Here is a 22,040-nt window from a genome sequence, read left to right as displayed (position 1 = left end):
AACTTCGAGGGTGCCTCAGAAGCTGCGCTGGAAGATACTCGCCACTTTTCCTAGGTAGCCGGTCCCACGTCTCTCGTCGCCTCCACGGATCTCAGCTCGGCTGTGGATGTGGATCAGGGTCGGAGAAGTCTGGAAGTCAAGGCTCTGGTCGGGCTCTGCAGTCGGTCCCTCGTAGAACTTCAGCAAAGCAAAGGGTAGTCTCTTGATGGTGCCTGTTTGCACAGGGTAGCCACTCCATGGCCACAAGGGAGATTCTTCAGTCTTCTTCTTTCGTCGAATGTCGAAGGTCCAGAGTTTCTGTTCAAGTTGCAGGTTCAGGATAATCTAATCTCCTGGGGCCCAGCTACCACTCTTATACTAATCTGGGGGGGCTGGGTTGCCTGCTAGGTCACGCCTTATGGGTGGGACCTGGGAGGGGGGTGGTTACACCCCCTTCCCTTTGTCCAGTTTCGCGCCAGGACTGCGGCTGGAGTGCCCCAGCACCGGTTTGAACTGGACTATGCATGGGACACCTTGTGTGCCCCAGGCATGTCTCATTCCTTTCAGCCCTCCCTGCCCCAATACACTAAAGTCTGTCTGGGGAGGTGCTAGCACCTCCCCAAGCAGGAAACCCATTGTCCAAGCCTCCCTTGCCGGGATCACTCCCAGCAGCAGGAGGTCAGACTTGTGTCTGTGGCAGCAGCATCCATTTTGTGATGCTGAGGCTTTGGTTAGAGTTAAACAGCAAAGTAGGATTTTAACATGTCTCTCCCTCTAGAAGGGGGGGATAATATCCTCATCACCAGAAATGGTATGGGGGTATTATTCCAAAGGGTTAGACACCTTACACGACATGTTTTGATAAAGCCAAACCATAGTTACCATAACCGTTTAAGATTATAAGGCACTTTAAGAGTATATGGTAGGCTATATCCTAGAACAGCTATAAGGACATGGTTCCGAAAGCTGCAGACAGGCTCAGCTCATGCTAGAGCACCATCTCACATGTTACCAAGCACTCTGCCTCCAGGATTGTTAAGGCCTGCCATAGGAGTGGCTGATAGGTACACATGTGTCTATTTTAAGGGTAGAGATAGGTATACTATATCTAAGCAAGGGGTGATTACACGACCTTGCCCCAGCTGAGTGATCAGCCAGTTGTGTCTGATTGGAAGGCCAGACCAGGGGTGGCATAATACATGCTGCAGCCCCTGGGAGGCCTAGGGTACACCTATGCCCTGGGTACCTAGGGTACACTGTACAGGGTCCAATAAGGTGATCCTTACCAATTGGGAATGCACCTAGGGTACATGGAGTCCATTTTAAAGAGAGAGCAGACAGCCTGAGACCCTGAATGGCAGGATCTCAGGCCAACTAAGTCGAAAAACCCGCTAGACACTAGGCAAAAAGTTGGGGATAACCATAGTCAGATATCCACCTTCCTACACCAACCCTATGGATTTCCCTCCTAGCTTCCCTGAGAGATTTGACTTCTCTTCTTGTGTTCCACAGGGGTCTAAAGACCTGGCTTTTCTAACTTGCTATACAGTCTTCTCCCTCTCTGCTCCCTACTTTCGCTATGCTTTGGAAAACCCATTGGGGTAGCTGCGCGCATTACATGTAAAAACATTTTTTTTAAAGCTACTGCCACCCTAGTCAGCCTTTCGGAATCTGGGTAGCCTAATTTTATTTGCCCCTGCAGAACGCAGCGGTCTACTGGGGGTGTACCATTTGAAAGGATGTCTAAGGAACTGAGGGCCGGTGTTGTGGAGAGCCTTGGAGGCCGTACGGAGTATTTTCAATTTGATACAGCTTCTTACAGGAAGCCAATGAGGTTTTTGGATTTCCATGGAGACTGATTGGAATTTAGGTATGCCTAAGAGGAGCCTAGCTACCACATTCATTACTGTCTGAAATGTATTGAGATTTTTCCTCAATGTTCACATATAGGCTTTTGCAATAGTCTATTTTAGATAGAACTTAAGTGGTAATCAGTCTTTTTGGTGTGCACAGGAATAAAAGGCAGGATTTTTTTTTTTTATTGTCCTAAGTAAATAAAAACGAGGAGACAATTGCATTGACTTGGTGCCCAAAGTTCAGATTTTCATCAATTTGAACTCCTAAATGTTTTACCTTGGTCACCGGAATGGGAAGAGGGCCCAATTCTCAGCCCACCAGGAAGGGTACCAGGCTTGGGAGAGGTTTTCAAACAGTATTATACCTCCATTTAACCTGAGTTGAGTTTCAGACAATGTCTAATCATCCATAGACTGACAGCCCGCATAAAGTAATGTAATTGAACCTAGACTTCAGTGACATTTTTAAAGGCTGACAAAACAATTTGAGTATCGTAAGCATAGGAGGTCAGAGACAGATCACAATTTCTGACCAAGATGGCCAGTTCCATTGATGTAAATGTTGGATAGTGTAGGGCTGATACATGACCCCTGAGGGACCCCACAAGGAAGAGTAAAAGGACAGGATTCGTAGTGGACCAAGGCAACTTTAATCTGTCCTTGCGGGAAGCATATGATATCTTCTCTCGTCCTGCTGGGCATTCCTTTGGTGCCACTTTCCCAGGTCCAGTTTTCAACTGGGTGGGGGGCGAATAAGGGAGCCCATTACTTGTTTGTGCTGGCTGTAGATGCCAAATCTTAAACATAAGCACCTGTTGCTGATTCGAGGGTTTAGTTGTGAAAACTTTCGAACTCTTAAATTCTTTTGGTCTGTTGTGTAATGCCACTTGCAAATACTTTAGGCATCTCCATGTTCCGATGTATAAGCTATCTTTATTCTTCTAGGTCATCCAGTTTGGAACATGGTTATTAATGGTCTGCTGATAAAAATCTTCATAAATACTGTCAAGTCTTGAAAACTTGACTGTTCACTTGCTGTGTTATCTGGTCTGCACTTCTCCACTAAATTTGCCATTTGAATGAAGAAATGTAACTCGATTGCCTGGTAAAATTGTCTTAACTACTTGAAAAAAGTGAGTGGTCAGAGAAGCAATCGAGACGTGGTTCATATATTGCAACACGACCTTTTTCAAGCCAAATGATAAATTGTTACTGGTATTGAATAGGGTTGCGGCCTAACTAGGGAGCCTCTTGAAGCCCTTTGCTGAGTCTGAATGGCCAGGGCTGCGCATTTCCTGAGGGAGTTGTTCATTGCGACCAGGACGACTCTGGAAGCGGCCAGGCCACAAATTGAATTGCTGTGGCACGCCTCCCAGTTTTAAGTAAGTTAATCTCCCTGCTTCCAAAATTTGCTTTATAATATAAATAGGGCTTAACTCGTGGTCAATAAGCTCCCTGCTGCCATGTCGCTGAAGTTCTACAATGAGCCACATACACGTCACAGTCTCCTATGTCATATGCTGCTAATTTACGATTTGACAAACTTAATCACCAGCATTGCATTCCTTGTGCCAATACGCATGCCTCTGTGCGCTATTTTTGATCGCTATCACTATGTGCTTCACCGTTCTCTATGAAACCAGAGTGCTTTGCAATGATTTTTCAACTGGCTCCTAGGGAAAAAAAGATCGATATGTCAACCTAACACTTGGAACTAAATGTTTGGTAATGTCCTAAAATTACGGAGTGCCGTGTGTTAATTCGTGAAAGACATGCGGCACTCTACACACTTTCTTTACTGTCACCATGCCATCCTGCTCCTTATGTCATAGGCAATAGTCTGCCTAATCAACCAGCTCAGAATGCTGCATATTGTATAGACCCTCTTCTTGCTCCCAAGCCTCTTGAATATTCTTAGTTTCTCGTTGATCAAAATGGGTATAATTTCTGATCTTTATGTTCCCTCATCTTCATTGCTTGATTTTACACGCGAGAAAATGTCACTCAGTCGTTAAATGTCACTCATAATTGCACTGAAATTATGAAAATGTCACACATAAGCAATTTGAAACCTTGGCAGCTATGTAAAGCTGCATTCTAACACTTAGTATCATATGTTTATTGTCTGTGCTGAGAACTGGATCCAAAGGGTATCTGAACATTTTACAAAAAAACATAAATGGTCACATTGATTATCCAGTATTGGGGTATCTTTCATAGATTCACATGCCTGAATCATTCCCTGTCGTCGGGATGGAAGTCCCAGGTACATAAGAAAAGTAATGTCTCACTAGACATATAGAGAGATAGGCCAAAGGCCTCACATTAGTAACATATCCAGGTCCTTTTGTAATGAGGACCAAACTCAACCAATCCGCTATCACCACCCTCTGGAACCTTCCTGGATGGAGCTCTAGTCCCTCAGATTTTCTACCGCACGTCGTGCTAAGGGAGTCTCCACTGAGCTCTGCTCAGTTTTCCTTGCTTCTGGAATTCAAGTGTATTTTTCTTCACTATTACTTTTTCTGAGTGACGTCTACTCCGTCTTCATGTCAGACACTCCTAAGAGAGGCCTTTTTAGGCCCTGTGCTTCCTGCAATAAGAAGAGACTGCATGTCGATGACCTGCATAAAGACTGCCTCTACTGTCTCTTCAGCCCTGTCGACGACCACCTTGCCGACGGTGGCCTCGATGACGACCAAATCTCCTTCTACAGCTGTGGGAGTAACCTCGTCGACGACAGTCTCTACACTCTTGGCGTCGTCTGCATCAAATTCGTCGACGTCATCGTCGACGGCTGTTGTGCCATTGTCGACGATCAAGATTAAAAAATCGTCGACGTCCAAGACCGTGTCAACGCCACGCTTGACGACGAGCGCAACGACGAGTTCGCCGACGAAGGGTGTTCCATCGACGTCTCTCCTATCGTCGACAATGACGACTTTGTCCACGACGACTCCATCGAGGGGGACTTCATCGACGCTGCCTTCGTTGACGCTATCATCGGCTGTGTCCGTTGGCGTTTCCTTGTCGGCGACGACTACACCGACAACGGCCTCGTCGACGACACCAAAATCAAAGGTGGACAGTGCCTATGTTCACCTCAAAGTCACTAAAAGGAACCTGACGCCTTCCCTTACATCACCAAGCAGGGTCCAGCCATTACCTCCTTCTCACCTTTTGGTCGAGGAGGATTCAGATGAGGGCAGCATGTTCAGGGCTGCAACAAGTCCCTCTGAACTTCATGTCAAGTACCAGGAGGACTCTGACTATGAGGAGCAAGACTCAGAAGATCAGGCATATTATCCGAACGACAGCCATTTTCGCCAACCACCCATGGTTTGTCTCTCTGAGGCTTTGGTTTCTGACCTCCAATTTTTGATCTCTGACAACAAGCAGAGGTTCCCTACTTCTGCTTCGTCTTCTACTCCAGTTCTCTCTCTCCGCCTTAGCGGTTACAGGTTCCACCTCCTCTTCCACTGGCTATGCCTGTCACACTACCACCTCCCCCTTCCACGGATGATGAGGAGGATGACCAACAAGAGGAGGGAGGGGTTCATGATTCCCAATCAACTCATGATGAGTGGGACGACTACGTCATCCCTTTTCCAGCGTCTCTGGTGCCTCCTCAAGCAGATTTGCCTCCTGAAGATATTGGGGGTTTTCACAATGTTTTGGAAAGGGCTGCACAGCGTATCCAAATTCCTATGCCTTCTCACCAGCAGGACTGTTTCTTGTACGACTTCAAGGAACCTATTACAAAATCAGTGAGATCTGTGCCGATCATAGACTACATGTGGGATCAAGGCATTAAAATCATGCAGACTCCTTCCACAGTCCCCTCCCCGCCCCCCCCGTGTTACCTCGTTTGGATAAAAAGTACAGAGCTCCAGACACCGCTCCAGCCTGTCTTACCGGACATCCCAAGCCTGATTCCATCATCACTCGGGCAGCTCAGTGGAGATCTAACAACCCTTCTGCTCCGCTTTCAGCCCCTCCAGATAGGGAGGGCAGACGCCTAGACAACATAGGGAAGCGTTTTTCTTCCATGTCTGCATTGACGGTGCGTGCGTCTAATTCTTTAGCGTTGTTGGGGCGCTACAACAGGCAGATGTGGGCGAACATTGCACCATACTTGGAGGCCCTGCTGGACGACTCGAAAGAGGAGGCAAAGAAAATTTTGTTAGAGGGCGAACGTTCGGCTTCCGAGATCATCGATTTGTGCAATGGACATCGCCTCTACTGGTTTCCGCCAATTGGCTGGTGCTGCGGTCCTCCGACGCCAAGGTTGGCTTACGACGACGACATTCCGACCGGAAATCCAGACGAAGATTTTGGATATACCTAAGGATGGTCAATTGGTTTTTGGCACTCATCTTGATGAAGCCCTTCAAGGCATAAAAATGGATACAGACACGGCCAGGGCTTTGGGTACCCTAAATTAAAAAAAAAAAATAAATAAACCTTTTCGAGGCTCACTGGGTAGAGGTCAGTCTTCCACTAGGGGAACCTACCAACAATATCGGTCTTCCTATTCCTCCTCCAGCCAACAATATCGACCACAGTTTCAACAGCAGCAATCTTCATACAATAAGTCCTCCTTTCGTGGAAAGGGCAGATGACAGAAGGATTCTGCCCGGCGTCAATGACTTCTCTCTACTGCCGGTCTCCATTTCCTCTCCAACCTCCAGAGTAGGAGGAAGAATTTCCCATTTTCTACACAATTGGAAACCGATCACAACGGACCGTTGGGTTCTTCAACTGGTACGATTTGGGCACTCACTGGAGTTCATTCATATTCCTCCGCAGACTGCTCCTCGACCTATGCTTCTCAAGAATCTGCGCCTTTTACTCCTGGAAATCTCACTAATGCTCCAGAAAGTTGCTATAGAGCGGGGTCCTCTTCACCAGCGGGGGAAAGGTTTTTACTCCCGTTTTTTCTTGGTGCGCAAAAAGGAGAAGAGATGGAGGCCAATTCTAGATTTGAGAAGTCTCAACAAATTCTTAAACAATCGTTTCGCATGGTTACCATTCAAGAAGTGCTCCAACTTCTCAATGCAAACGACTTCATGGTATCTTTGGATCTTCAAGATGCCTACTTCCATATCCCTATCACAAAAAAATTCTGAAGTTCGCTGTGTCAGGCAGACATTACCAATTCCGAGTCCTGCCCTTCGGACTCAAGTCAACCCCTCGCATCTTCACAAAGTGCCTTTCTCCAATGGATGCATACCTCAGGCAGCAACGTCACCAAGTTTTTCCCCATCTCGACGACTGGCACGTCAAGGCACCTTCTCTGGACGGCGCAAGCAGATCTTCCAACGCCTGTCTGCAGCTTTTCAGTCGCTTGGGACTCGCTCTCAATCCAGACAAATCCATCCTGCAACCGTCTCAACGGATAACTTTTCTGGGTGCTATTCTAGATACAAACCAGAGGAAAGCTTTCCTGTCACAAGAGCGACAGTGCAAACTTCTTCACTTGGCGAACTGCATAAATTTCAGGAAGTTTCTCACAATGCGCCTGTTCAAATCTCTTCTCGGGATGATGTCATCCTGTATTCTGCTGGTTCCCTACTGTCGCCTTCACATGCGCCCTCTCCAGGAGTCACTATCCAATCAGTGGATTCAAGCCGATGGATCCTTCGATGTCGTTCAGGTGACCCCTCAGATGGTCACTGCTCTGCAGTGGTGGAGTCGTCCACGGAATCTTTCTCAAGGCCTGCCTTTCTTGCTTCAAGCTTCTCCACAAATAATCACAACAGATGCGTCCATGGAGGGTTGGGGAACATTCCTCCAGGAACTTTGGATCAGCGGAAAGTGGTCTCCTTCCGAACGGAAACTTCACATAAACCTCCTCGAGCTACGGGCTGTTTATCTGGCCCTCCTGGCGTTCTTTCCCGGATCAACGATTCTCTGGTGCTTCTCCGGACAGACAATACTACAACAATGCACTACCTGAACAAGCAGGGGGGTACTCGTTCACTGCCACTCTCTCGCGAATCTCAAAAGATCTGGAACTGGTTACTTCAACAAAACATTTCCCTCAGAGCGGAGTATGTTCCAGGAACAGACAATGTGCTGGCCGATTCACTAAGCAGGCAACAAACAACATATCACAAATGGGAATTGAACCAGCAGGTTCTCAACAGCATATTCTCTCAATGGGTCACACCTCTCTTGGACCTATTTGCAACCCAGCACAATGCCAAATGCCAAAACTTTGCAAGCTGGCATCCCCAACGGGGATCTCTAGGGAATGCATTTTCGATAGCACGCCTTTGCTTACGCTTTTCCACCGATTCCCCTGATTCCCAGGGTCCTCAAGAAGTTGAAGGCAGAACCCTACACGCTAATCCTGATTGCGCCAGCATTGGTTCACGGAGCTCCATCTTCCCTCCCTGGAATCGCCAATTCCGTTGAAACTTTTTCCCTCTCTCTTCACAATGGATCGGGAACAAGTCTGACATCCGGATCCAGCATCTCTCAAATTATCGGCTTGGCTCCTGAGATCAGAGAGTTCCATTGCCTAGACATTCCTCCAGACTGCAGGGCGGTTCTGGCTCGGGCCCGAGCCGACAGTACACACACAACCTATTCCTTGTAATGGAAAAGATTCTGCATCTGGTGTAAGTCTGCGAATATACACCCTTGCACTTCTTCTCCAGAACAAATATTGCCATATCTTCTCCATCTGGCATCTTCAGGTCTGGCTCACGCCTCTGTTAAGGTTCACCTGGCAGCGATATCCTCTTTCAGGAAATCTTCTACGGGTCCTTCTCTTTGGTCACAGAGACTGATTAAACAATTTCTCAAAGGTCTGTTTAGGACTTTCCCTCCTGTGAAGTCTCCACCTCCAACTTGGCAACTCAACATCGTTCTTGCTCAGCTTATGAAACACCCTTTTGAGCTGATGCACAGAGCCAACCTCAAGTTTGTCTTGGAAAACGGCACTGCTTCTAGCCCTTACATCTGCAAGGCGAGTAAGCGAACTTCATGCATTCTCAATTCAAGACCCTTTTCTTCAATTCAAACATGATAGGGTTATACTTCGGACTAATCCCAAGTTTGTTCCCAGGTCCCGTCAGACTTTCACCTCAATGAGCCTATAGTCTTACGAACCTTTTTTCCGAATCCTCAAACGGCGGCAGAAAGGGCTCTGCATTCACTGGATCTTAAACGCTGCCTTAAATTCTACCTTGATAGGTAAAAGACGTTCCGCAAATCCAACCAACTCTTTGTGGCCTACAGTCTACCTCAAAAAGGTTTTCCACTTACTAAACAGAGTATTTCTCGGTGGATCTCTGCCACTATTACTTTGTCACCAGCAAGCAGGCCATCCCTTGCACACAACAGTTCATGCCCATTCTACTAGGGCGATTTCTACCTCCATGGTACTCTTTGCGGGTGTGCCTATCACAGACATTTGTAGAGCGGCAACATGGAAGACGCCGCATACATTAACCACTGCAAAAACAACAATTGATGGACAGAATGCAGAACAATGTCATACATTCACCCCAGTACAGAGATCTGGGCCTTAATCCATCATTTTTTTGCTCACCGTGCCATTCCAGTTTGAACCCAGCCATATGCAAATCAGTCTTGACCCTGTGCCTCATGGGAACAGTCCAGCCCGAACTGCCAAGCCAGGTCCTCCCTGGACTGTAACAAGCATCCTAGGACCGGTTTCGGGGTTTCACCCCTCTTCAGCCAGGATAGCTTGATTCCAGTGGCATGGAGAGCACGGGACTCGCGTCCCACTCGGGGTGACCACTGCAAAAACAGCAATTGATGGACAGAATGCAGAACAATGTCATACATTCACCCCATTCCGGTCCAGGGAAGGCATGGCTTGGCAGTTCGGGCTGGACTGTTCCCATGAGGCACAGGGTCAGACTGATTTGCATATGGCCATGTCTGAACTGGGGTGGCAGAGTGTGCTAAAGAACGGTGATGGATCAAACCCAGATCTGTTGACTGGGTGTGAGTGTTTGATTGGTTCTGATGCTCCGTCCATCACCACCCCCTTTTGTACCGCTTTGTTCACCATAAGTTGGCAGGGTATGCTCAGACGTGAGTCCCTTGCTCACTTTGCCACTGGATTCAAGCAAGCCTGGCTGAAGACGGCTGAAATGCCAGAAACCGGTCCTAGGAAGCTTGTTTCCGGTCCAGGGAAGGCATGGCTTGGCAGTTCGGGCTGGACTGTTTCCATGAGGCACAGGGTCAGACTGATTTGCATATGGCCATGTCTGAACTGGGGTGGCAGAGTGGGCTAAAGAACGGTGATGGATCAAACCCAGATCTGTTGACTGGGTGTGATTGTTTGATTGGTTCTGATGCTCCGTCCATCACCACCCCCTTTTGTACTACATTTACCAAGCATTACTGCTTGGATACGGAACTCATGAAGGATGCTGCAGTGGGACAGGCGGTGTTATGTCATCTATTTCGATAGAGGTGAGCCTTCTTTTCATCCCACCATCCTTTCCTTTACATGCACATTTCTCCTTTGTGTTTTCTATTGTTTTCTTTTGATTTCACTTGTTTCTTTTCTGTTTTCGCATTGATATATTATCTGATGAATTTGTGCATTCTGTTCCATCCAAAATGTGCCTATCATTGCTTGCTATTCTGATTCAGGCATGTGAATCTATGAAAGATACCCTAATACTGGATAAGAAATGCGTTACTTACCTGTAACTGCAGTTATCCAGTATTGGTATCTTTCATAGATTCACATGCAACCCACCCACCTCCCCTGGAAGGGCTCACCTGGTTCTCTCAGTGATACATATACTTAGCACTGTGCTTACGAAAATCTGAGGGACTAGAGCTCCTTCCAGGAAGGTTCCAGAGGGGTGGTGATAGCTGATTGGTTGTTCTCTAGAGTTTGGTCCTCATTACAAAACGACCTGGATATGTTACTAAAGTGAGGCCTTTGGCCTATCTCTCTATATGTCTAGTGAGACATTACTTTTCTTATGTACCGGGGACTCCCATCCCGACGACGGGGAATGATTCAGGCATGTGAATCCATGAAAGATACCATTACTGGATAACTGCAGTTACAGGTAACACATTTCTTTCTAAATGTAATAGAGAAAGAGCTATGAAAAAAGTAACAGGGTAAAAACTGTTGGGCACAGCGATGCTCCTAAAGAAAGCACTTTAAGACCTTTCCAAAGCAATAACGGGGGGTTGGAGAGCAGTATCTGTACAGAAGTCAGTCTCTTGGCCCAGGCCCATTGCTGGAGACAAGCTCGTAGCAAGTCTTACCACTTGGGTGCAGAATGGGATAAAACCTTATGGTCTGATATAACTGGCATTACTCCAACTCCTTCTACTGTCTCTTTCCATACTCTAATAACCAATGCCATCACTTTGTCATCTTTGGGCAATGGAAACTCAGTCCATCTGGCATCCCCAGGCAAAGTCTTACATTAACTGCAGCTTGTCCAGAATGCAGCTGCAGGCGTTCTAAAAAATATAACCTGAAGAGCCCACATCTCACCAGTACTGGAACGCCTTACACTGGTTAACTAATAAATCTCCTGTCACATTCAGGTATATTATACCTTAGACCTCATAATTCCTGCCTTTCTTGCCAACATATTTGCAAACTACTAACCCAGGCACCCTCTCAAATGCGCAAATCGATTTTTGCATGTCCCCACTAGGAGCAGAACAGTCACTTATGGAGATTTCTCTACACTTGCTGCCAACTTTTGTTGAACTCTCTACATTCAGCTCTACAAGCTTAGCCCAAGTTATTATGCTTCAAATGCTAAAAACATTGCCTTTTAATTATTTTCCTCACGTTCCTCATTCCTCTCAGTAAGTTTCATACTTTGTGTTTCTCTAAGCACCGATAAGCGTTAGCTTCTCTGCTCTATACAAAAATAAAATAACATGTTACTAAATCCGAACTACTTGCGAGCAGGTTAGAAGTCATCCATGCTGTTCAGTCTCCAGTTCTAGACTGCTTGATTAATTTGTTTTGCTCTTAATCTTAGGAAGCTCTGATAGTTTCTTGCTGTAGTCTTTAGAGGAGAGGACCATTGCGGGACGAGGGTGATGCATTGCAGCAGAAGTATCAACAGCAGGATTATGCGCAGTAGAGGTGGGGATACGGGATGCGTAGGTAGGCAGTATAAGAATGTGGTCTTTGTGACTTGTTAGACCAAAGTGATCATGGTCCGATTTGAGTCCTTACTGGCATACTAGTTACAGTAATTTTAGAATAGTTGGGTGCGCACCTATGAATGTATGGAGTGGCACTTTCCTCCTGGGCCCAGCAACGGAGCATCCATCTTGTTGGAATGTATGCAGCGGCAGTCCGCAATCCACAGGTGTTCACGTTCAGAAGTCAATAAGAATCTGAGTACTCCTGACCCTCATCCAGGGGAGAGCATTTTTTCTCAAGCATTGCCTAGACCCGGGGGAAGTTGGATCATTTTACAGAGAACAAGCTTGAGGATCTATGCCCATAATTGGACATCTCATGGAACCAGGTGTCAAATGGTCAACGTAATCTTTAAAAATATTGCACTCCGAAAATCAAACAGAAGGCCTAAAGAGTAAAATACAATTCTGGCAGGATAAGGCTCTGGCTTCTTGATCCCCATATATTTATATTAAGTATAAACACGAATGCTAAAAATGTTACCTTATGTAATGTCAGCCTTGAATCATATCAAGTTACTGGATAGATTTTACAAGTCTGGGCATGCCTGCTTTGATTTAATACTGCATCATCTCCTTCGTCACCTCCTATGAGTAGGTTTACAGTCTTGCATCATCTCTTTTGAGATACTCATGTGACTTAAATACTGTGATCATCAGGAGTCATGGTGCCAAAAACATTTCATCTCTTTACACCATCCATTTAATTGGGCTCAGCGGCTACATATATCTTTGTGATTTATGTCCAGCTCCTGCAGGCACTTTCCTACAATGATCTATTCAATTTGTAATACTTTAACATTTTGTTTGTTCATCTATGATAGTTCAATCCTTATGGTGTGTCATCTGTGATTTCCTGGTGGCTGTAAAAAAGGTTTTACTCTGCCAAAGTTAGGTGGTTACAGCTTGATAGTCTTTTTTTATTTGTATGGCAGTAATCTTTGAACTACTTGACATAGAATGAATGTCCCAAGGCTGGCATACTTGGATCTAGGCTGAGCGAAGGCTTTTTGGGCATGGTACCAGACCACTATTTTGTTCACGGCTCCTTGTTCAAACTTTGTTCCCATTTAAATCATGGAATATATTAAAAGTCCACCCCTTTGTTCCTGTTTGTGTTCAGTTTCCTGTGATTCATTTCTCCAGTGCATGCATGTGCATTATAAATTGGTAATAGTTCGCCCAGCAAAGGCTCCCAATGCTTATCTTAATTTATTTAGATCCAAACATTTTAAAGGAATGATATTGAAACTTGGCAATTTGTTCCGCAGTTTGAAGTGTAATATTTTACAAATTTATTTGAAGTTATAAAAACACTTAATTGTGTTGCCACTCCATAGTAATTAATTATTAGTGACAAACTACACACATGAACACTGCATGCACCAGTGATGAAACCACAGCATAACAAAAATGTAAGATTTTTCTATGGCACATTTGAGCTAATTTACCTAAAACTACCTATTAAAAGTGTAGAGTTATGGATTGCAAAAAGGGTTATTTTGGAAATTAATTATTAAGTAAATAGCTAAGAAATGGTTGATAGCACTGGGACAGTTGTCCAGAATTGACTACATTCAATCCTGTTCAAAGGGTATGCATTCAACCAGTAAGTGTGTAATCCAGTTTACTTTATCATTGTGCAGACAGCTTCTACAGCACATGCAAAGGAGGTATGAAAACAATGTTTCAATATAAGGACACAGAATTTAATGAAATTTTGTCCTAAAATGTAGCCTTTTCCATAATGTCCACTGAATATATCTGACATAATCTTGTTCCGAGTTATGGTAAACTTTTCTTTCCCTTGGAATTGCTGTTGTTCACAAAGTAGTCCTCAAGATGGTGGTGTTCATTCAAACTTGCTCTTCCAACTTCTTCCATTAAATGCATTGTATATTACTAGTGGATTTAAAAAAAAGCATGTTTATTGTGATTCGTGATAATACTGCTTTGGGTCCTCCAGTGCATATAGATATCATCTACATTAAGCCATTCGTTGACTAAAACTAGAGCATATTTTGAGCATGTTGCAGATTGGTAACTGGGGACACATGCACCATAAACATTCCTGTTGCTGCTTGTACTTTATGAACCTGTGTCATAATTTAGAAATGTTAAATACAGATCAACTGGAGTTTTGTGCTACTTATAAGAGATCATTTGGTAAGCTCCCAGTTTAGTTGCGATTGTGAGAGAAAGATGTCGCTGAGATGCTTGAGAATGTGTTCCATGTTGAGACTTTATGGGAGGACAATCTAACAATATTAAATGATATGCTGCCTAGGGATTCTCATATTCGTCTGTTTTCATTTTAGGAGCCTGATGTAAACCGGACATTGGATGGAGGAAGAAAACCTCTCCATTATGCTGCAGACTGTGGACAGGAAGAGATTTTGGAGTTCCTTCTTTCAAAAGGAGCAGATATAAATGTATGTAATAGCTTCATGTTTGTGGTATTGCTGTAATGCTGATTGTGAGATTTTACCCTACTTAACAAAGAGCCCATTGTTAAGTTTACCCTTTATTCTTCTTCCTCTGAGAATTAAATGATTGCTTATCTACTCAAAGGTACTGCCATTTTTACTCGTCCTTCTCACTCGAGGGCACTCTTAATTCTGCTTATACTGCTCATTTTGCGGTGTAGAAGTCCAACTTGCCCACTCTTAACTATAATGATCCTCCTTCATTGCTGCTTCTCTTCAGTAGGCCCTTTAATAAAACTCAGAATATCCAGCATTTGGCTGCAGGTGTTGCAGTAAATGCAGGGGTTCTAGCACTTACTGAAACACCTGACAACATGGCGTTCAAGAAAGTAGGTATCCTTTCCGCCCATCTGGAGGCAAAGGCACCCTTTTACTCAACATGCACAAAATGATCAACAGTGGAAAATAGTCTGTGTGCTGGATTCACCACAGTCAACTACACCGTGTTTTATGAGCTTATCTTTGGATTTGAGAAAGCTAATTTAAACACCAAAGGGTTGGTATTTATTATTAGACCGCTTCTCCCTTGGTTGCATTGATATCAAATCTGACAAGACCCAAGTATCTTGCAGTGTGCCCCAGAGCATACTATTTTAGTGATTTTCAGGGAAGAATCCCCAAAATGCTTTTTCATATCTCAAGGAACCTCTGCCTATGAAAACATTTACAGGGCAGGAAAGGTAAATAATGGTGAGTGCGAGTCCATTAAAGCTAATTTGTCAAGATCATTTATTTGTAAAGAGTTTCTGAAATTCTCATCTGAAGTCAAATGTAGATTGTTATGTTATTTGGATTTGTAAAAGTGCAGATTGTTCCAGGCGCTAAAGTGGGTGTGTAGGTAGTTTGAGTGCAAGTTGAAGAACCCGATCTTCAGCTTTTTGTGGAATTCTGGAAGCAAGGAGGACTTGTCTCTTATGTGTAGAGGGAGGTCATTCCAAGTTTAGGATGTGAGGTAGGTTTGGCCTCCTGTTCTGCTTTTACGGATGCGAGGGTGTGGGCAAGAGTGTGAGGTAGAGCTTAGGTGTCTAATGGGATAGTGAAAGTGGAGGCGGCAGTTGATGTAAACTGGCCCTATGTTGTGCAGTGCCTTGCATGCATGTGTGAGGAGTTTTAATTGGCAGCGTTTGTGTATCAGCAGCCAGTGTGAGGTGAGGCGTGATATGGGTGCGCCATGGGTGGTCCAAGATAAATCTGGCTGCAGCTTTCTGGTTGGTCTGCAGATGGTGGAGGAGGTGGTTGGGGATTCCGGCATAGTGTGTTTCCGTAGTCTAGTCTGTTGGTGATTAGGGCTTGAGTGACTGTACTCCTGTTCTTGGGATCCATTTGAAGATTTATCTGAGGCTGCGTAATATGCGAACGCAAGAGGAGCTAACTGCATTCACCTTTGAGTCCATGTTGAGTTGATCATCTAAGATGATTCCATGGTTTTGTGTGTGGTTAGTGGGTGATGGTGTTATTACAAGCTCTGATGGCCACGAGGTGGAGGTCTAGGAGAATTTCTTGTTCTCAAGATCAACACTTCTATCTATTCCATGTTGAGTTTGAAGCAGTTGTTTTTCATCCATTCTTCTACGCAGATCATGCATTTGGTGTAGTTGGATCTGGTCATGGGGGGACTTGTCTGACATTGACATGATGAACTGGGTGATGATAGAGATGCTGTGAGAACTGATCACGTCGGGAGCGGTCATTTATGTACATGCTGAATAGGATGGGGTTGAGTGATGCGCCTGGAGTGACTTGCAGATCAGGTCCTTGGGCTCTAATGTGTAGGGAGGTAGTCTGACTCATTGTATTCTCCCAGTGAAGTGACACTTGAGATGGTTTCTTTTTTCATAAATATTGAATTATTTTCCAAATTTTGTGAAACCCATGCATTGCTTCCTTGGCAGACCGCATACTCCTATTTTTGCTTGCTTTTAAAGTTCGTCAGATTTGAGAAAGTATATTCAAAGGTAATAAGTTGAAAATTGCATAAATATGTTCACTACTGTGGCTGAAGTCACAGTATACCCCATTCCTATTGATATCCAAAACTCATCTGGTGACCCTCCACTGAATTTCTTCTTGCATGCAGATCAAATTTTGTGACTTGGGGAACTCTACAAAAGCGTTCTCTTAAACCTAAAATCCAAAGGGTGGCCGTTCTCCACACTTGCTTTTTACCTCCTGTTTTGTCGATTCTTTTTGTTGGCCTTAGGACTCTGAGAATTTTACCACTGCTAACCGTAGCTAAAGTAACTGTGCATCTCTCCCAAACATGGTGACATTGGTGTAGAACTGATTGGCCTATTTAATTTACTAGTGAGTCCCTTGTACAGTGGTATAACATATACCCAGGGCCTGTGGGTCAAATGCTACGAGTGGGCCTGCAGCACTGATTGTGCCACTCACATAAATAGCCTTACAAACCTGTCTCAGGGTTGCCAGTGTGTGCAGTTTAATGCCACTTCGACTTGGCATTTAAAAATAATTGCCAAGGGTTAAACCCCCCCTTTAATTACATATACGTCACCCCAAAGGTAGGCCCTAAGTAACCGTAAGGGCAGGGTGCCATGTAAGTAAAAGGTAGGCCATGGGTGTTTGAATCTTTACATGTCCTGGTAGTGCCAAGCACCAAAATTAGTTTTCCCTTACACTTTTGAGCTGGAATTCCTGATCAGAGAGGAGTAGCTTTTTCCTTTTTTCTTATCTTTGGAATAATAATGTTAAATCCGCCTCTCTGGTAAAGTTGAATTTACCATGCCTGTTTTAGAAATACCTCTTTTAGAGCGTGCTTCTTTCCCTGCACTAACTGCTTTGTGTACCTTGACAGCCTGTCTCAAATACACATTTGGGGTGGGTGACAGTTACTGTTAGGCCTGGCCCTTTTAACAGTTTTATCCCCAAACCTTTTGCCTCCTATTTTTTTTACCCTGTTTTTATTGGCTCTGGGATTCTGAGCACTTTACTACTGCTGATCAGTGCTAAAGTACATATGCTCTCTGTATGAATTGTGATTGGCATATTTGATTTATTGGTAATTCCCTAGTAAAGTGCACAGTTTGTACCAGGGCCTGTAAATCCAATGCTACTAGTGGGCATGCAAAAGACACACAATTGATGGACAGAATGCAGAACAAATCAAAACATTCACCCCCAGTCAAGAGATCTAAGTTAAATCCATCATTCTTTTGCTCACCATGCCACCCCAGTTTAGACCTGGCTATATGCAAATCAGTCTTGACCCTGTGCCTCATGGGAACAGTCCAGCCCGAACTGCAAAGCCAGGTCCTCCCTGGACCGGAAACCAGCATCCTAGGACCGGTTTCGGGGTTTCACCCCTCTTCAGCCAGGATAGCTTGATTCCAGTGGCACAGTGAACAATGGATTTAGGCCCAGATCTCTGTACTGGGGTGAATGTATGACATTGTTCTGCATTCTGTCCATCAACTGTTGTTTTTGCATTTGTCACCCCGAGTGGGCTTGCAGCACTGCTTGTCCCACCCACATGAGTAACCCTATAAATGTGTCTCAGACCTACCACTGTAGTGTCTGTGTGCGCAGTTGTAAATTGCCATTTTGCCCTGGCATGTGCACCCACTTGCCAGGCCCAAACCTCCCCCCCCCCCCCCCCCCCTTCCCTTTCATGTATGACACTCCTATGGTAGGCCCAAGTTACTCCCATGGGCAGGGTATGTGAAAGGTAGGACATGTACTGGTGTGTGTGTGACATGTCCTGATAGTGAAATACTGTGTATTTTGTTTTTTACTATGAAAGCTTATAAGTCCCATAGCCTAACATGGGAGTTGCTGTGTAACATCTTACAAGTATAACTTTCCATAGGGACAAGATGGAGAAATGGAGTTTGGGCTCTCTGAACTCAGAATTTATTAGCACACCTTTTGATGATGGTGGTTTTTAAATTCTGTTTGAAAATGCCACATTTAGAAAGTGGGCATTTTCTTGCTTTGCCACCCTGTGTGCCTCTGTTTGTTTTTGTATTCAGCTTCTGGTAATGGAATGACAGGGCAGGGGTGCGGTGGGGTTTGAGGTGTGACCTGCTTTGTCTAGGTGACTCATTGCCTGGTTGAATAGACCTGGTCTGCATTGTGGTGGGAGGAGTTTCGCTTGCACCTGAATGGGCTGTGCCTCCTTTTCACAGTGCGGTTTCCATCCCTTGTGGTCATGCTGCACTAGGGAGGACTGGACTGGGTTCAGAGACCCTTGCCACAAAGAACAGTAACAAAATGGGGTATTTGTATTGGACCTAAAACCCCAGGACTTTAGATTACTTCAAGCAGCAAGAGGACCTTGCCAAGAAGAAGAGTGGATTTACTTTGTGAGGAGTGCTGCCTTTTCTGTGTGAGGGGTGGTCATGAATGACGTGGTATTTGCTGAATATGCTCGGCACATCTCTGTGCTGCGAGTGCTCCTCCTAGTGCATCTTGCCTACGTCAGTGGGCAGGGTGTCCCTATCCTCAACTTTGCTTTTACCTTCTTGGCTGACAGTAAGCTCTTCATGTGAGAATTAGCCTGTCCTGGGTAGAAGCATCATTGACCTGATCAGTGAGGCTGTCAAGAAGGGAACAATTAATCCTCCATCTAGGTAAACACTCGAGAGGATTTTTCAGAAAAAAGACACTTGAAAAACAAGGTGTAAAATAAACAGTATGGATCATTGTGCATATTTTCACATTGTCCGCATACCAATAAAGTGCTAGTTTAATTAACTACGTGGCAATACCTGCAGAATTTCTCTATGTACCAGGAGTGTCAAATGATAAACGTATCCAGTGGATAATTTTTTTTAACATGCCTCTAGTAGTAATTAGGCTACAAGCTGTATTGCAGTATGAAAGTAAGCAAGGTTAAGATCATTTGGGAACAAAAGGCAGGGAATTATTTGATCGTATTTCACTGTTAAATGATAATGAATGTGATGTGTTCATCGAAGTAAAAAATATGATAAGCTACATTTTGATAATGCCATGAGTATCCTTATGTTGCATAATATAAACAATGCAAGGAAGGCTTATAGGAGCAAATCAAGAGAAGACCATATATACACCAACACAACGTAACCAGCATTATCAAGACATATATTAATTCATGGCCTGGGTTTTGATTGCAAGTGAATGATTAAAACCTTTGACACTAAACCGTAATGAATTCTATGACAAAGAAGGCTTAACACAAAATAGGGAGACCCAATAATCCCCCAGGGCATTGGGGTTGTACAACTAGATTATAAGAGCTCTTAAATGGTATAGACTGCTTGTGAATTGTTCTTGGCCAAATCTAATCCAAGTACAATCAATAAAAAGTGCAGTAAGATAATCTAGTTCTCATCCTTTATATGTATGAAGACATACTGTGTGTCTGGTGAGAATAGTTCAAAAGTTTTTTTTTTTTTTAAACAATCTGTTTTTCCAATACTAAATCATAAAATCATTATGACATTTATTAGATATAGGGTCCGAACAATAGCACGCATCAACCCATGGCACATGAGTAAATAAGTCCATCAATTTGAAAGGGCCTTCGTTAGTGACTGCACCGCTTATCCACAAATATCCTGATTCAAAGTCTTAGTGAACATGTATACGAAGCACCGTGTACTAGTTGTTGGGCTGATGTGGGTTAGTGGTCGACTTTTCAGTCTCTTATGGTAGAAGTCCGCGACCCAGTCCTCAGGACTTTGTGTTCAAAGCCCCCAATGGTCAACCCTTAAAGTTATTGCAAAATGATTCCTTCAGAAGCTCTTCCTTATGTTCTAGTTATGACGCAGAAGGCAACCGATTGCTCTAAACAGCAAGTAGAGTAGTGCCTCCTGGATGTACTGCAGTTCATGTTCTGCTTGGAGGAGGAGATATGAACTAGTGACTGCGGTGCTGCTTTGAAGCTTGTTGGCCCTTGACAAGAAATGGCTCGTTTCCCAACAAGTCACAGAATCTTCCACTGCTTATTAAAAAACAAAAGTGTGCTATATACACAGAGCTCCATTGCTTTCTGTACATGTTTGAGCCATACCAACATATACACATATGAAGCAGCTCAGTAGATAGATCTACATCACAGTTTGTGTTGTACACCAAAGTACCAAAGGTCATAACAAAGATGGTGTGCCACGCCATCATTCAAGATGTACATTGCCGTTAGTAGATCCAGGCTGCACACAAAGGTGCTATCATTGACCAGTGAACCCCCTAACCAAAATCCTAAAGTATTGTCATTGTCATTTTTTTTTTTTTTTTTAATTTCAAATCCTTTTTATTGAATTCCAAAAAATTAACGAATAACTATAGAATACAATAATGAAATCGTGAGAAATACAAAGTAAATAAATAAGTAGAAAAACTACAAGTTACTCAAGTGCCTAGCCATGGTATTCGCAGTGACGAACAGGTGGGCGAACAAGCACAATTCCCCACGTGTGTTCAAAAAATATATACAAATATATACAACACAATATATAGTACAGGTGTGACGAGCAGGTACATTTACACAGTTGTGGAAGCATGAAATACACTGCAGTACAGGAGTATCGCCGTAAATGTAGCATACAATACGCATTATAGTCTGGGGACTTAGGTCACTTTTCACGGGGATCAATTGAGAAAGATGAGGCATCAAGGTACTTCCATAGTTTTTTGTGGGGTTTACGCCAGGGAGAGGTATGAAGTGCGCCATTATCTGCTCCGCTAAGGAAGGATAGCCATTCTTGCCACAATGTCCCAGTATGTTGGTACGGTAGGGCAATGGAAGAGCATGTGGGCGAGGTTACCGACGTGTTATTTACAGTTCCAGCATGACTGGCTCTCACTAAGATTAAGTTTAAAGATTTTTTAGGGTGTCCATTATGTCCTATTTATTAGCCCGAGTTTGGTTTGCGACAATATTGGGGATATTTTATTAGAAAATGGAGTGATATGTATTTTCTCCTAATCATATGGTATATTGCTGGAGTTGGGTTCAGATTCCCATTATACTTCGCATTTCATGTGAGATTTGCGAGGCTTAGTGGAAAGATTTTTATATATCCTAGAGACGGTGTGTCCTGCCTTTAGTAGCTGTGACATCTTTGAGACTATCGACTGATCGGAGTGTTTGATGGAACGCATCAAGAGGAGAGATTTTAGCTTTAGGAATTTATTTAAAAAAACATCGGTTTTAGCCCATGACTAGTCTGGAGGACGATAAAAGGTAATGGGAGGGTCCCTGTAAAAAGGTGTTTGAGGCATGTGGGCTGCTGAATTCATATCTGTGCATAGATCGCCGCCTAGTGTTGGGTCCGGATGTTTGCACGTTGTTGTCCTGGAAGAGTCTTCGAAGTATCCTGGGATAGGTGACTCCTCCCCTGGACTACAGTGCGCATGTGCATCCTCTCCATCCTCAGATTGTTTTTTTCCGCCATTGGGTTCGGATGTGCTTATCTTGACTCAAGTTAGGAAAAACTTTTTCCAGGCCAAAAGGCCTTTAGTTCGCATCGGTACTGTTCCCGATCGGTTTCGATAGTATCTTTGTTAGTTTACTAACTTCCAGAACCAACTTTTT

The 22,040-nt window shown here is 44.2% G+C and overlaps 1 protein-coding gene across 1 annotated transcript in view; it reads left to right on the top strand.

Moving 5' to 3' along the window:
• MTPN (myotrophin) overlaps nucleotides 1-22,040 on the top strand; it is a 399,325-nt gene that overhangs the window by 159,865 nt on the left and 217,420 nt on the right. The window contains exon 2 of the mRNA XM_085651997.1: nucleotides 14,336-14,449. Within this exon, the coding sequence (XP_085508123.1) occupies nucleotides 14,336-14,449 (114 nt within the window). The remainder of the gene's footprint in view (nucleotides 1-14,335; nucleotides 14,450-22,040) is intronic.

Source organism: Triturus cristatus, chromosome 4_1, assembly GCF_964204655.1.
Source record: "Triturus cristatus chromosome 4_1, aTriCri1.1, whole genome shotgun sequence".
NCBI classification, from domain to species: domain Eukaryota; kingdom Metazoa; phylum Chordata; class Amphibia; order Caudata; family Salamandridae; genus Triturus; species Triturus cristatus.
This window is presented reverse-complemented; position numbering and strand designations above follow the sequence as displayed.